The sequence below is a fragment of the Rhodamnia argentea genome, chromosome 11, assembly GCF_020921035.1.
Source record: "Rhodamnia argentea isolate NSW1041297 chromosome 11, ASM2092103v1, whole genome shotgun sequence".
In the NCBI taxonomy this organism is placed as follows: domain Eukaryota; kingdom Viridiplantae; phylum Streptophyta; class Magnoliopsida; order Myrtales; family Myrtaceae; genus Rhodamnia; species Rhodamnia argentea.
The window spans coordinates 21,524,066-21,538,053 of NC_063160.1; the positions used below are offsets into that span (position 1 = coordinate 21,524,066).

General features: G+C 42.5%; 3 protein-coding genes across 3 annotated transcripts; 1 reads left to right on the forward strand and 2 right to left on the reverse strand.

Annotated features, from left to right (window-relative positions):
- Positions 1 to 279: 279 nt before the first annotated feature.
- LOC125312969 (pentatricopeptide repeat-containing protein At1g31430-like) lies at positions 280 to 2,229 on the reverse strand. The gene has a single exon (XM_048273073.1). The coding sequence runs from the start codon at positions 2,227 to 2,229 to the stop codon at positions 280 to 282; it is 1,950 nt and encodes a 649-aa protein (XP_048129030.1).
- A 306-nt stretch (positions 2,230 to 2,535) lies between these two features.
- On the forward strand, positions 2,536 to 6,290 carry LOC115735876 (protein EARLY-RESPONSIVE TO DEHYDRATION 7, chloroplastic-like). The gene is made up of 4 exons (XM_030667306.2): positions 2,536 to 3,616; positions 4,435 to 4,601; positions 5,318 to 5,402; positions 5,850 to 6,290. Exons 1-4 carry the CDS (start codon positions 2,727 to 2,729, stop codon positions 6,046 to 6,048), a joined length of 1,341 nt encoding a protein of 446 aa, XP_030523166.1. The 5' UTR covers positions 2,536 to 2,726; the 3' UTR covers positions 6,049 to 6,290.
- Positions 6,225 to 9,351, reverse strand: LOC115735875 (amino acid permease 4-like). The gene is made up of 8 exons (XM_030667304.2): positions 9,159 to 9,351; positions 8,940 to 9,075; positions 8,518 to 8,751; positions 8,309 to 8,402; positions 7,890 to 8,104; positions 7,582 to 7,739; positions 7,211 to 7,438; positions 6,225 to 7,115 (listed from the first exon to the last, which is right to left on the reverse strand). Exons 1-8 carry the CDS (start codon positions 9,204 to 9,206, stop codon positions 6,690 to 6,692), a joined length of 1,539 nt encoding a protein of 512 aa, XP_030523164.1. The 5' UTR covers positions 9,207 to 9,351; the 3' UTR covers positions 6,225 to 6,689.
- Positions 9,352 to 13,988: the final 4,637 nt, after the last annotated feature.

Consider the following 13,988-nt stretch of genomic DNA (forward strand, 5'->3'; position numbering starts at 1 on the left):
GTTACACATTAGTTGCTGGTAGTCATAGAAGCCTGAGAAGGAAATTTTGCGCAGCATTGTCCAATACGATGGAGTGTGAAAACTTGCTCGAGTAACTCTGCCATTTATTCTTATGTTTCTCCTAGGACCACTCATAGCAAAATATTTTTGCAGGACAGAACACTCCCTTGACCGAATTGCCAATTGATGAGAAACAGAGAGGTAGGATCCTCAGTGAATTCGTGCATGAAAACCCGCCCATCCAGGCTGACAAAATAAAACTTATTCATATAAGCAATCTCATCCAAAATCATGCACCCTTCCATGGATTGCGCTGACAGCTTCGTTCTTTGTTAAACGTTCATTTTCCATACTGGATCTCAGAACTTCAGCATCCTTAAATCTCCCAGCCGATGCATAAACATTTGACAGAAGCACAACTTGATCCGATTTTCTCGTTTCCTGTTTGGACAACCTTCTCGCTGCCAGTTCCGCAAGCTCCACATTTCCATGAACCAGGCACCCACTAAGCAGGGCCTTCCAAACGTCTGGGCCCGCCTGCTCCAAAACTTTGTCAGCAAAGCCATGCGCAACTGACAAGCATCCCGCACGAGCAAGCAAGTCAACTAAGCACCGCAGATGCTGCTCGTGAGGCCTAATTCTGCTCTCATCAGCCATTTCATTGAAAATACTTAGTCCATCTTCCACCAGCCCGGCATGACTACAAGCATTCAAGACAATCAAGTAAGTCGCGCTATCAGGAGCCACCCCCTGCATCCTCATCTCATTGTAGAAACTTACTGCAGTTTCTCCTGCACCATTAACTCCAAAACCTTTCAATATTACATTCCAGGAGACTATATCCCGATGACAACCCATCTCCTCAAACACACGGAGAGCCGGTTCCATGAGCCCACATTTTGAGTATGCCGATATGAGACTATTCTGGACTGCTCTACATGGTAAAAGACCAGATCCAAAAGCATGACAGTGAAGCTGCTCGCAAAGATCCAGTGCAGCAAGCTCTGCAGAAGCGACTAGAACACCAACCAATGAAATTGAATCAAGGCGAAAATTTTCTTCCTCTCGTGCTCTTACCCAGAGGCGCAAAGCCTCATGTGGACGTCCAAAATGTGCATATCCTGAAATTATCGCTGTCCAAGAAATTACTGTTTTCTTGGATGTACGATCAAAAACCATTTTTGCAAGATCTAACTGACCACACTTCGAATACATTGCAACAAGAGAGTTCAGAATAGAAACCTCATTAACGAACCCATAAACAATAACCTGAGCCTGTACTTGTCTACCTTTAGTTGAATCTCCTAGTATTGCACAAGCAGAGATCAGGTTGATAACAACTACTACATCAGGATTGGCACCAGCAGCAGTCATCTCATGGAAAAGCTTCATCACATCAGTTGCACGTTCAAGGCGGATAAATAAACTCATCATCGTAGCCCAACTAATAATATCTTTGTTATCCATCAAATGAAATATTTTTGAAGCACCAGATAAGTCCAGCAAATTAGAATACATGTTCAGAATCGAATTATTTACCGATGCATGTGATGAAAGACCAACTTTCATAATCAAGCAGTGAACAGATTCTAGTTGCAGTGATCCTAAAGCAGCACATGCCTGGACAATGGACACCATTGTCGCGATACCAGGTACAAGGCCAACCATTCTAAGTTGGTTAAACAGCACAAGGGCCTCCTTAAAAAGATCATTATACACAAACCCAGTAATGGCCGCATTGAAAGAAATCAAACCTGGGTTCTTTAGTCCCTGAAACACCTTGTAAGATCCACCAATATTTCCGCACCCCGCATAAACATCTAATAATGCAGTGCCAACAATCAAATTATGCTCTTGCCCATTCTTAACAATCAATCCATGAACACATTGGAGCCACAAGTCACTAAAACCTGCAACACCTATGATGGCTCCAACCATGGTGAAAGAATTCGGGACCACACCGCACATTCTCATTCGAGAAAAAGCTTCCACGGATCTTTCGTGATACCCATGTTTAGCGTACCCATGAACCATGATTGACCAGGAAACTACATCTTTCTCAGGAATTTTCTCGAACAGCTTTTCTGCTTCACTGATATTACCCAACTTGAAGTGGCTGCTCAAAATTTTCGTGGGCTCGTAGGGGTTGGCGATTCTAGAAACAGAAGGTGAGCAGAGAGTGCAAATGTTCTTCAGTTGAAATCGAATTCGGTTGCTCCTGAAGATCATGGGATTACAGAACGAAGAGTCAAAGACGCGACTTTTGCATATCTCAAAACAACAAAGTTAACTGCGAAAATCTTGGTCAGATAACTCGCGATTGGAATCAAATCGATCCGATGAAAAGTCAATCTTTATTTCTTTTTTCATAATCTGCAACAAGCAAACTCTCCAATTTTGATAATTGCAAAAAAGCCAACCGCGACTTGGGAATCGCATGTCTCTTCGGAGACATCCGATAAAACTTGGGAATCGCATGAAAGCGCGGGACAGAAGCTCATCTTCTTAAAGAACAGTTAAAAAACCGCTTTCACACGGCCTCTTCTATTCCGGACACGTCTCTCCCCACCTCCCTCTCTCTGTGCATTTCAATCCTTGACCGACAAGTCCACCATTTTTCTTCCCTCTTAAGTTTCACCATCTTCATAAGCACCTTCTGTGTCACTTTGCTTGATCCGATCAATCTTCACCAAACGCACGCAGGCTCATAGAATCTCTGTATTGCCATGTCTTCGCCACAACGCTCTCAAAATCGCACAAACCCGCTCTACCCAGAAGTGATCCTCTCCAACCCAGAATCAACGTCACCGTTCCCTGCGACCCCCACTTCGTCTTCTTCTTCCTCATCTTTGTACCCTCCTGTCGACATGAAAGAAGCTGCCGAGAACCTCTTCCAGGAAAGCGACAACCTTTATTCCCAACCATCTGAAGAAACCCTTGTCAAGGTTCCCGGCGCAATAGTCCACCTCATCCAAACCGAGAAAAGTATCGAACTTGCTTGCGGCGAACTCACCATAGTCGGCCTCCGGCAAGGCGACAACGTGATCGCCGTGCTCGCGCGCGTCGGCGATGAAATCCAGTGGCCTCTAGCGAAGGACGAGCCAGCAGTTAAGCTCGACGATACCCACTATTTCTTCACTCTGCGCGTGCCCGCGAATGGGGTTTCGGACGATGACCGCGAGGAGGGCGACGATTTCGAAATGCTGAACTATGGATTGACTTTTGCCGCGAAAGGGCAAGAGGGTTTGTTGAAGGAATTTGATAGGGTTTTGGAGATGCACAGTTGCTTTTCCGTGCAGGAGGTGAAGGAGATGGAGAAATGGGAGATGGTGGCAAGGGAGCTATCGCCGGACGACTTGAGGTCGAAGGAGAAGAAGGAGTTGGTGGAAGAGAACTCGGCCGCATATTGGACCGCGCTGGCGCCCAACGTGGAGGAATACAGTGGGCGGGTCGCAAGGCTGATCGCAGCCGGGTCAGGGCAGCTGATCAAGGGGATTCTGTGGTGTGGCGATGTAACAGTGGATAGATTGAAGTGGGCAGATGAGTTCTTAAGGAGGAGGTTGGGCCCAGCTTCTAAGTCGGAGATCAGTGCAGGAGCCATGAAGAGGATTAAAAGGTAACAGATGTCCTCTTAGCATGTTGGTTACTCTTGTTTGTGTCCTTCCATTCCTTTACTCTTTCAAAGATACATTTTACGAAATTTACTTGATTCTAGTAAAGGGTTAATAAGATATCGGTAATGTTGCATTTGATGCTTTCATTTTCGCTACTTGCTTGTAACTAGTTCGCTGAATACCCCGAAAGTTCTACCAACAAGATGGATATAGTTCTTCTAGATAGGTGTCGCCTGTACATGATTAAGTGTCATTAGATGCGTGACATTGTAATATTCTAGTACTAGGTTGCAAGGTTCTTTTTTCAGAATGTTCTTTGTAGTCTCTGCTTATAGACTGTGTTCTTTGTGCACAACCGGCATGGATTTGATGACAATGTTTGAGTTTCCCTGCAATGTGAACATGCTTCACCAGTTTAGACTAAGTTTAAGTGAAGTAATAGTCATGGTAAATTGGTTTGAGATGTATTCTGGAGCTGTTTGAATGTTCTGATCTACATCGGGTTAAATATGGCTTGTTGTATGATTGGTTTCATGTGGAAGATATCTCCATTTTAGTAAGAAGCGGGAGAGTTTAGCAGTCGGCAGTGTTATGTATTCCCTAGTTTGATGATAGTTCATCGTGCTTGGACGTTTGATGATCTCAGTGAAAGTCAAAGTGGATTCCTTGACCTTTATTGTCACTTCTTCTGATAATTTGTGTGTCTTCACTCGATAGCTGACAACTTGCTAAGTTGTATAGTTTCCATATTGGATCTTGATCACGTCAGTATATTTAGTTTCTTTCTGTGATGAAGTGCAACTCTGTTAAACTTTTTCAGGGTTAAAAAACTGACGAAGATGTCAGAGGAAGTGGCGGCTGGAGTCCTAACTGGAGTTGTGAAAGTATCCGGCTTCATCACTGGTTCAATTGTAAATTCCAGAGCCGGCAAGAAATTCTTTAGCCTCCTTCCAGGAGAGATTGTGCTTGCTTCTTTGGATGGGTTTAGTAAGTCTTCCATCTTGTTTTGGTCTTTATTTCTATCATATAATTGAAATAAATGTTTCTTCTGAAGCACTACTGTATTTATCAATTTTCACGGACTTTACTACATGTCCCTTTGCTGAATGAGGTCACCATTGCCTTTTTACCTTCTGTCTGCATATATTCATGATTCAGTTATATAAAAAGTCGACAATTATCACAGTGGTAACACAAGTTAATGGGTGTAGTATGGTTTCCGTAATTTTACCTTTGCTAGTCACTTATCCACTGAGCTTTATATAGATTATCGTCACCTGGCACCATCTTTGAATTTCATATCTGTGGATTTGTGTCACCGTTCATCACATTTTTTTCGAGGGAAACAATATAAGATGCTAAGTTTGATAGACACTAACAACTGATAAAACGTACTTTGAGTTTGTGGAATTGACTTTAATAGAGATAAAAAAAAGGCGCCTAAAACTGTGCATAGTTGCCTGGAAGAAGGACTGGATCAGTAGCAGCGTCTTCTACTTTCTCTCTGTTTTTTTCCCCTTCTAAGTCGAAGCAGCTTTAACTTGGAGGTGAAAGTTCCATGTAGTAGGAAATCAGAAGTCATAATCTCATTTGCTGACAAATTAGTTGGTGGGAATTCTTAACGTCTTTACTCTTTTGGAGACTATATACTATACTTCTTTGATTGGTCATTTTCATTTACCCTTTTGTTGGTATTGTTGCAGATAAGGTTTGCGATGCTGTTGAAGTTGCTGGAAAGAATGTCATGTCAACTACGTCAGTGGTGACAACAGGACTTGTTTCACAGAGGTATATTGGCACAATATGATCGAGTTAACGACTCCACTTGCATATATAATAGTTGGTGTTGGAGGAATAACTGGGGCTATGTTCCTTGGGGTAATCATACATATTGTTGGGCAAGTTGCATAGCACTAGCGTCCCATCTTCGTGGAATCATCCTTTTGGCAATAACTATGTTGTTGCTTTTGAGACAGGTCCTTTCTTAATCTTAATCATTTGGCTAATAGTCACGTAAAGGCCAAGTAGACCTAACGACCAATGAGGAGTACCAAGATTAGTTGCTAACTTGCTATGAGTCGAACATATTGCTGCTCAAGATATCCTTCTATTTGCTCTGCATAAGAATTGATATCTTTTCCCGGGACAACATTTCTTCGTTCTTTACTCTGACAAAATGAAGTCAGAAGGTTTAAGTTCTACGGGGCTTTAAGTCTGTTCTGTTGTGCAACGCAGGTATGGAGAACAAGCGGCTCATGCAACGAACGAAGGCCTAGATGCTGCAGGACATGCTATCGGGACTGCTTGGGCTGTGTTTAAGATTAGAAAGGCTATTAATCCAAAGAGCGTTTTGAAACCCACGACTCTCGTAAAAGCTGCTGCCGAGGCCAATTCTGCTGAAGTGAAGGCCAAAGGCAAGAAGAATGATAGTTGAGAAGCGCTCTCTTCCTTGTGGCTGCTTATCTTAAGAGAGAACAGGCACATTTGTATGGAAAAAAGAAAGGGGAGAAGAGGGGGAGAGAGATAGAGGGATGAAACATTGCATAATCATGTAAAAAGGAGTTCTGTCTTTCCTTCTTGTGTGTAATATATTTAGGGGGTGATCTTTTCTGGTGGTTGTAACAGAGGGTTAATGCAGTTGTTCTGAAATCTGCTTGTTGCTTTTCCTTGGCTGTATTTGGTGAATGTGCATGCAGTTCCCTGCCTTTATCTCATAATATCATGAACACAAGGAAAGGCTTAACCTGCGCAGAATTTAGTTTAGTCTCTGCAGTTTAGGGAATTATTAGCTGAATCATTGTTGAGCTGGACCAGTTGTTTGTTACGACGTTGGTGTCGCGTAACTTATGTGATCATGATCTAAGAAAACATTTTTAATTCAGTTTTTGTAGGGACATTTCAGGAGAGACTCAAAAAGGGTAACCCGACGAAAGACTACTGTGTAAAGACTGCAAGGAAATCCTATCTTTTATTCCTTTCGAGGAAGATCTGAGATTTATTTTATTGTCCTCTCCCACTTAACAACTTCAAGAGTCCAAAACTATGCTTGTATTGTATACAGATTAATCCGTAATCTCAGTAGGTAGTCTTGAAAGGCTTGTATGTCTTCAGATCAAGCACGACTCCGGCCACAGAGCCAACCGCAGCAGCTACAGATATCAAGAGGCATGTCATGCTCAGTATCTGCAGTCCCACCCACATGGTCGTCCACCGCCCGATTCTCCTCGACGATACGTACATCTCCACAGGGAAATACACCGTCAAAGGCCAGAACCCGAAGGCCCCGAGGATCCCGACAACGTCATTGAAGAAGGGCATGAGCATGGCTATGACTGTGGTGAGGATAACAAACAGTGTCCTCCATACCAGTCGGAAGAAGTTGAGCTGGTACACACCGAAGAAAGGGATAGGTATGTCGTACTCCGCAGTCACGAAGTCACTCTTCGACCACTTCTTTGCACTCCATTTCTCTATGAATGCAAACAAAGGTTGGCAATAGACCTGTTGACAACAGTAGTTCCCAAAAATTTGTATATGTCGGCTTATAATCATGTATACACTTTATTGTCAGACTAGAGTTTCTGTAGAAATTTCACCTGATATGCACCCACGAGGTGGATGACGATTGCGGCATTAGCAATGTCGAGAAGCCAATAAGGGTCATAGAACCCGAACCCCGTCAGGAGGTTTCCGGGAGCAAGATCTCCGAAAGCAGCATAGCCCATGCATCCACAAAGCAAATAGAAGGCAGTGGTTACTGTGATGCTGAACAGAGTAGCCTTCTTCATGGTCTTGTGCTCAGCAGGAGGTGACCTGACTGTATCCTGCACAAGCACCAACACAATCAAACTGACAATAGAAGAAAAGGAGATCGTGGTTACTCACTGAATCAAATTTCTGGAGCTGCTCGAACCGATCAAGAAAAAGGTAGCGAAACATCACCTTCCTAGGAAACATTTCTGGGTACCTGGATTTCAATTAGAATGATAGAGTAAGAGTATGCGAAAGCGATAGCTCCCAGAGCTTGGAGACTCCTCCATAACTTCTGTGTTGAAGTGACAACTCCAGCATGTGTTGGAGTCCCTATCTTTATGCCGGTCAGGCTTCCTTGAAAGTTCCCATTCTCTGCAATTTATAAAGTGTTAGGATTTTGCATCTGGAGAGACCAATCCTACTGTATACAGGAGGACGGTTCAGAGCAATTCGTATCATATATGAGTTTGTGTGCATCATGTATGCATGACTGTGTGTATGAACATGAGAGAGCCAACTCACCTGCAACCTTTTCAATCCCAAGACCAAGACCAACTGTGGAGTAAGTGAAAGACATGATGGCTGCTACAATGGAGAGCCACCAGACTTGATCAAAATCTGGGATCTGAGATAGTAAAATCTCCATCACTCCGAAGGCGATCATGAACCCATTGCTCGACATGTGGCACGGATCTTTCCCGTGGCTTTTGTGGAAGCAGTTCGATCTCTTTATTGCCCTAAAATCAGATAGAAGAGCATGGCAGTAAGTTTTGTACCACTGGTACGACGATGTAGAGCTTCGGACAACTATGCAAAGGGAAGTTTATTACATGAAGTTTATATCATGGGGCACATGGATGCTGTGTCATACATTCAATTGAGTCCGAAAAGTTAAACTGAAATAATTGAACTAAGTACTTGACAAATACGATAGGACTCACATCATGCTCACGGATGCAGCGATGGTGTACCCAATCGCAACCCCGAATAGATTGAGATACTGGATTATCCCGCATAGCATGACCTTTTTGCCCCCTGCGAAATGCGTTCGATACTCAAAACAATTTCAAGAAAACATTCTTACCCCATCTCTTCTAGTAGGGAGAAGAATGCAAAATCTTTGCGATACATGGCGTTAGAAAAGGCCTACCTAAGGTGGCCTTAACAGCATCCATGTAAGTGTAGTTCCTCTGACCGGTGATGGGGTCGCCGGTACGGTAACACTGCGAGAGAAGATTGGAGGTGTAGAGGTTGACAAAGGCGAAGAGGACCATCACCGCCGGGCCTGCAACCCACCCCAGTTGGCCTATCGCCCATGCCAGTGACAACACTCCTGAACCTATCACTGCAGTTATTATGTGCGACGTCGCCGTCCAAAACGTCCCTGCAAATTTCTCAACCTATGTCAACAGATGGTATGATGACTGTTATCAGCTGTTTTTTTTTTTTTTTAAATTGAGTTTCTTATTTTCTCTATGAATAAAAGATAATCCGAACCAGATGGAACAATCCTGTGCTAAACAGATCCAAGTAGCTAAAAGTTTGTTACTACGTAGCTTAGGCTAGAGCGACCTGTTCTCTTCAGCCGGCCATCGTCGTCGAAACACTTGGAGTAGTTGGACTGAGGGTTCATGGCTTCGCTCTCTGCATGGGGCTTAGGCTGGGCTTCCACTTGAAAATACGACCTTATGTCATGCCTCTCTTCCACCTGCATAGTAGTAATCGTAAGGAACTAACAATAGGCAGCGCTTCCATCCGAAGTAAGAGAGGTTATATAGTTTTGAACTTTACGACTCCATTGTGAATTCTCGACGGAAGAGTCCGACTCCTCGGCAACATAGCGTATCGACGAAACTCGACCCTTTTCACTATTTATCAGATTCGAGTTCGCTTCGCTCTCTCTTTCTGTTCTCCTTCTTTTTCCTCTTCTTGAGCAGACAGAGAGAAAGAGACACAGATGAAATGGTGGGGGGGTCGACAGGGGGTTTTATAGGAAGGAGATTGTGAAGTAAAGAGGAGGGTTTCAGAGCGTATTCCATATGGAGTCGGAGAGCAGGTGGTGGGCATAGCGACGCGTTCGGGTGAGGATCGTGAAACACGGTCACTATGGAGGACAAGGCTTGGAGTTGTCCCAATGTTGTGCGGTTCCTTCCCAAGTTGATCTTCTTTCCTAGGAGCTAATGATGATTCATTATCATTTGTCAAATGTGTCTCCCTAGACCCCCGCAGAGATCATCACATTGAACGCAAGTCGTATGTAAATATTATGTTGAGAAGTTACAGTATCTATTCCCTTTTTTAATATATGGTTTCCACTATAGGATACAAAAAAGAGTGCATGCAAGAATTCCAAAGGTTTCCCATTTCCTTTCCTTTTCTCATCAGAATGAAAAGCTTAAGTTCATCAGCATTGTCTCCAATTTTGCAGGGTTTGGCTTAACTCTTTTAACGACTAATTCCGTTAAATCGAGTCAATCGTGTACCATCAAAAAGTATGCGACGAAAAAATTGAGTTGCCAATTGCCATGCAATCCCTCTACTCCGGCTGTCCACCGTATGATCATCCCAACTTAGAAAATGAACCTGTCCCAATAATTTTTTTTCTCACTTCTTGTGGGGGTCTTTTTACTAGTGTTAAGTAAAGTACAACGCCGCCTAACGATTCCTGTCGTGGGGGAAATCTGCAGTCCTAAACCATTAGAAACAATTAACCCAAAAGGGGTTAAAGTAAACGACTATTCGTCTTGTGTGCTGATCTCATCATCTTCTCTGGCAGGCTAAAAGGGGAGATCACAAAGCTAAGATGAGCTATTTCGCCAAATGAAGAACAAAGGTCTTCTGTTTTGGCCAAGAGAAGGGTGGGGAGAGATATCTAAGTTAGTATTTGATTTAGATCTTTCTGCGAAATAGGTATAGAAAAAGCTTAGCTTTATGGAGGAAAGTGGGGGTCATTCACTAGAAAGACTAGGGTTCGTGGAAATGAGTACGACTTGACACCTTCAAAGGAGGAGGAGAAATTACGACAATGCTTGCTGACTCCCCCCACCACAATTGATGGCTGCCTCGAAGCCCCGAACATTCCCCTCCCGCCCTCCTCCATACCTGACTTTCGTACTCTTTAACAATGGATATTTTCGGATTTTTTTTCCAAAATAGGTGTAAAAAAAATAATTTACCAATTTAGGTAAACAAAAAATATTTACCAAAATGGGTATCGCGCAGCGATCAAAATGCCGCGCGACACCCGTTCGGCACTTTAGGTGCCAAACCGACATTGCGCGACACCTAAGCCGCCGAACAGGGCCTCACTCAAGAGTGGCAATGTCTCGAAGGGGTTTTTTTTAATTTAAAATTTTCATATTTTTGTTACTTTTTTTAAATTATTGATAGTTATAACATTTATTTTATTTATAATTTTTTCTTTTGAACCTTATTTTTGTAACATAATTATCAATAATTATTTAAAAAATTTATTAAGATATATAATTAATAAATAATTTTGTATTTATGTAATTAATTTAAAATATTCATAAAATAAAATTGGTAAGATATATGAAAAATATAGGATTTTCATAATAGATAATAATTGTTAATCACAATTATATCTACTAATGATATCGTCCTTGTACATGACCTCCTATTCCGCAATCGAGTCGTCTCCGTTGTTCGGCGAGTCTAATATTGTACCGAGAATGAGGACGAGAATCCGGATGAGTAGGATATGTAGATAATGAATGCATATCTTGTGATGTGGATGCATCATCAAAGTGAGAAAATATGTCATGCTCAAACGGTACATATCCTATTGTGGGAGGGCATGGGAAAAGAGGAGAAAAATCGGATCCATATGAAGTTGGAGAAGTAGCCGGAGTCTGAGGCTATTGATTGTCACGAAATTGAAAAGCGAATCCCCCGTGAAATGGGCCGGCAAACCGGGTGAACCTTGGATTGAATCTGCTTGGCTAAACCTTGGAGTGAACCCCGAAGTGAAATCTGTCGTATGATATTCCAAGAGATAGGAGACGGCATCACTAACTGGATGAGCTCGAGTGGTTCTCTGGGTCGGCTGAATAGTCTCGGGTGGATCATCCTCGTAGGGCCAAAGAGGTGCTGATATAGTTGTCGGTTTGGGTGGTGGCGTCATTGTTAACCGCCTTTTCTCATTTCGAGCATATAGCATTACCCTAGTTATCCTCTTCATAGCCGCCCAAGCCTAACGAGATGGAGCGGCGGAATCTGTCATATGTAAGATTTGTTCGATGTCATCACCCTGGCAATTATATTAAAATTAACAAAAGTTATCAAATGCCAATAATTTATGTTACTAAAAAATAATTAATGAATTAAATTGAAAGTGTTTGCACGAACCGTTGCACCCATTGCAGCTCCCTTCATAGAAATCCACTTCCGTGTATGTTTACGGTACCACTCCATATATCCCGAATGATAGTGAAGTGGCTTCGTTGCAGGATCACCATAGACTATATAATCGACACGATTGTCCCACATATCAATCCACCGTTTGTGCTTATCTACCCAATCCCTCGCAATCGGCCTTAATTCAATATCATGAAAGGTTTTATGATCACGGGGGAGGAGTAGGTATTGCTCGTCGCATATCAAACCGACGAAATACTCGACCTGAAAAATGTCATTCAACTAGCCAACAAATGATGAGTGGAACACGAGTCCTCCAAATGTCTTGTCCCCGCAGGCAGTAATATGGTAGAGTTTCTAGAATATCATCGGTGTAGAGCTCCCAAGTAATCTCTTATCGTAATAAAACATATCAAATTAAACGAAGAATTAATTTAAAAGCTAACATTATATTAAACTCATTGATTGCTATTATTACTTACATCTGCGGATGCCATTCTATCTAGTTGGTAGAGTAGATGTAGCAAAATATGTGTGGGGACCTCCGTTGTCTATCGGCCTTGACTCCAGCTGCATAAACAAAAAACATGGGATTTTCATATATTGTACGTATTAGAAAAAATTAATGACTTGTGAACTGAAAAAACAATAGATCATATATCGACTATCGAGAGATGTATATGGTAAAGGGTCATGATTCGTCAGGGATGGGGAAACAGATCTGAAGCACTTACACTCCCAAATCTACAATACATGTAGAGCACCGCCTATTTGCTGCGATGATGGATCGGTTACACCGCATAGCTCCCAATATAATCACGCAAGTATTGCTGAATCCCAACTATACCGCTTAGAGCCGTCGAGGTGCGCCAAGATTAGAAGAAACAACAAACTAACACTAACCCTATCCCATGATTTATCCGCAAAAATAGATCCACCAAGCAACCGGAGAATGAATGCCCTAGCATGCTGTACTATGATGACCTCATCGGCATCGTCCGGAATCTCACTAAGCGTTGTCTCAACCAGTTTAACTTTATCTACGTGCCACGCAACCAAGTAGATCATCACAGAGAGTGTCCCAATTCATCTTAGTAGGGTCAAGAACCGCATGTCCATCAACGTGAAGCCTTGTAAGCACCGCAATATCCCGTAGTGTGATTGTGCATTCACCTTCCGGCATATGGAAGGTGTGGGTCTCGAGCCTCCACCGCTTGACCAATGCAGTAATCAAATGTCAATCAAGCTGAAAAAATCTCATCATATAAACTCCGTAATATCATGAAGGTCGAAGATACGGGATTATGCGCCGATCAAATTCATCTACGTGTAGCGTCGATTGCCGACATCTAAAGACTTCATTTTGATAGATCTGTGAAATGTGACATAAATTGTTAGTAGCAATTTTGATATTAATGTTACAAATGACAGATCAACTGCTAAATTCCTCAATTACCCGAGCTTCCCATATGGCTCGTGATCTATATCGAGCCCGCCGTATAAGTAGTGAATCATCCTTAGGTTCCGGCTGAATGTAAGTCCTATATGCCATATCTACAAGTGGAACAAAGGAACTTAATAAATATTGCACAATTATGATATTAAAAATTCATGTATCTAATTTGCATAATTCGGATAATCGTGATATATTCTCAAGCCGATCTGTATGCACAAGTTTGCCTATTGTACCCTAATTTCCACGGTTTATGCAATGGTTACACGAAGTGCTGCTGCTCGGCGTTCTCCAGTCCATCTCATTACATATCCATGATACACGGGGCCTTCCTTTTTTCTTAATACCATTCGGGTCGGGTAGTAATGGCAGCCCGTAATCTTCAAGCCAGATAGCGGGATATCCCAACGAATTAAACATGTACCGATAACACTGAAGGATTTTATCCAATGTATACCATTCATCTACGTACACATGATAATCAATTACACGTGTTTGACATGCTGCAATTAATCGCGAACATGGGATTTTCATCTCTTGAAATTTCTCACATGTGCACGTTCGCAGGTATAGGCGCACCGTGTGTTTGTTGCCCCCTGATCCTCTAGATCTATCACATCCAGTTTCAACTTTGAAAGCTCCACTATCAAAGTCGAAACATGTCACTTCATGCTTATTTGCGGTTTGACTGTTTTGCTTGAGCGTCTCACCCGCAAATTGCGTATATACCCATTCGTTTGCCTACCGCATCATATACATCGTTCTTCTCGTATCAAAATAGTGGACTAACC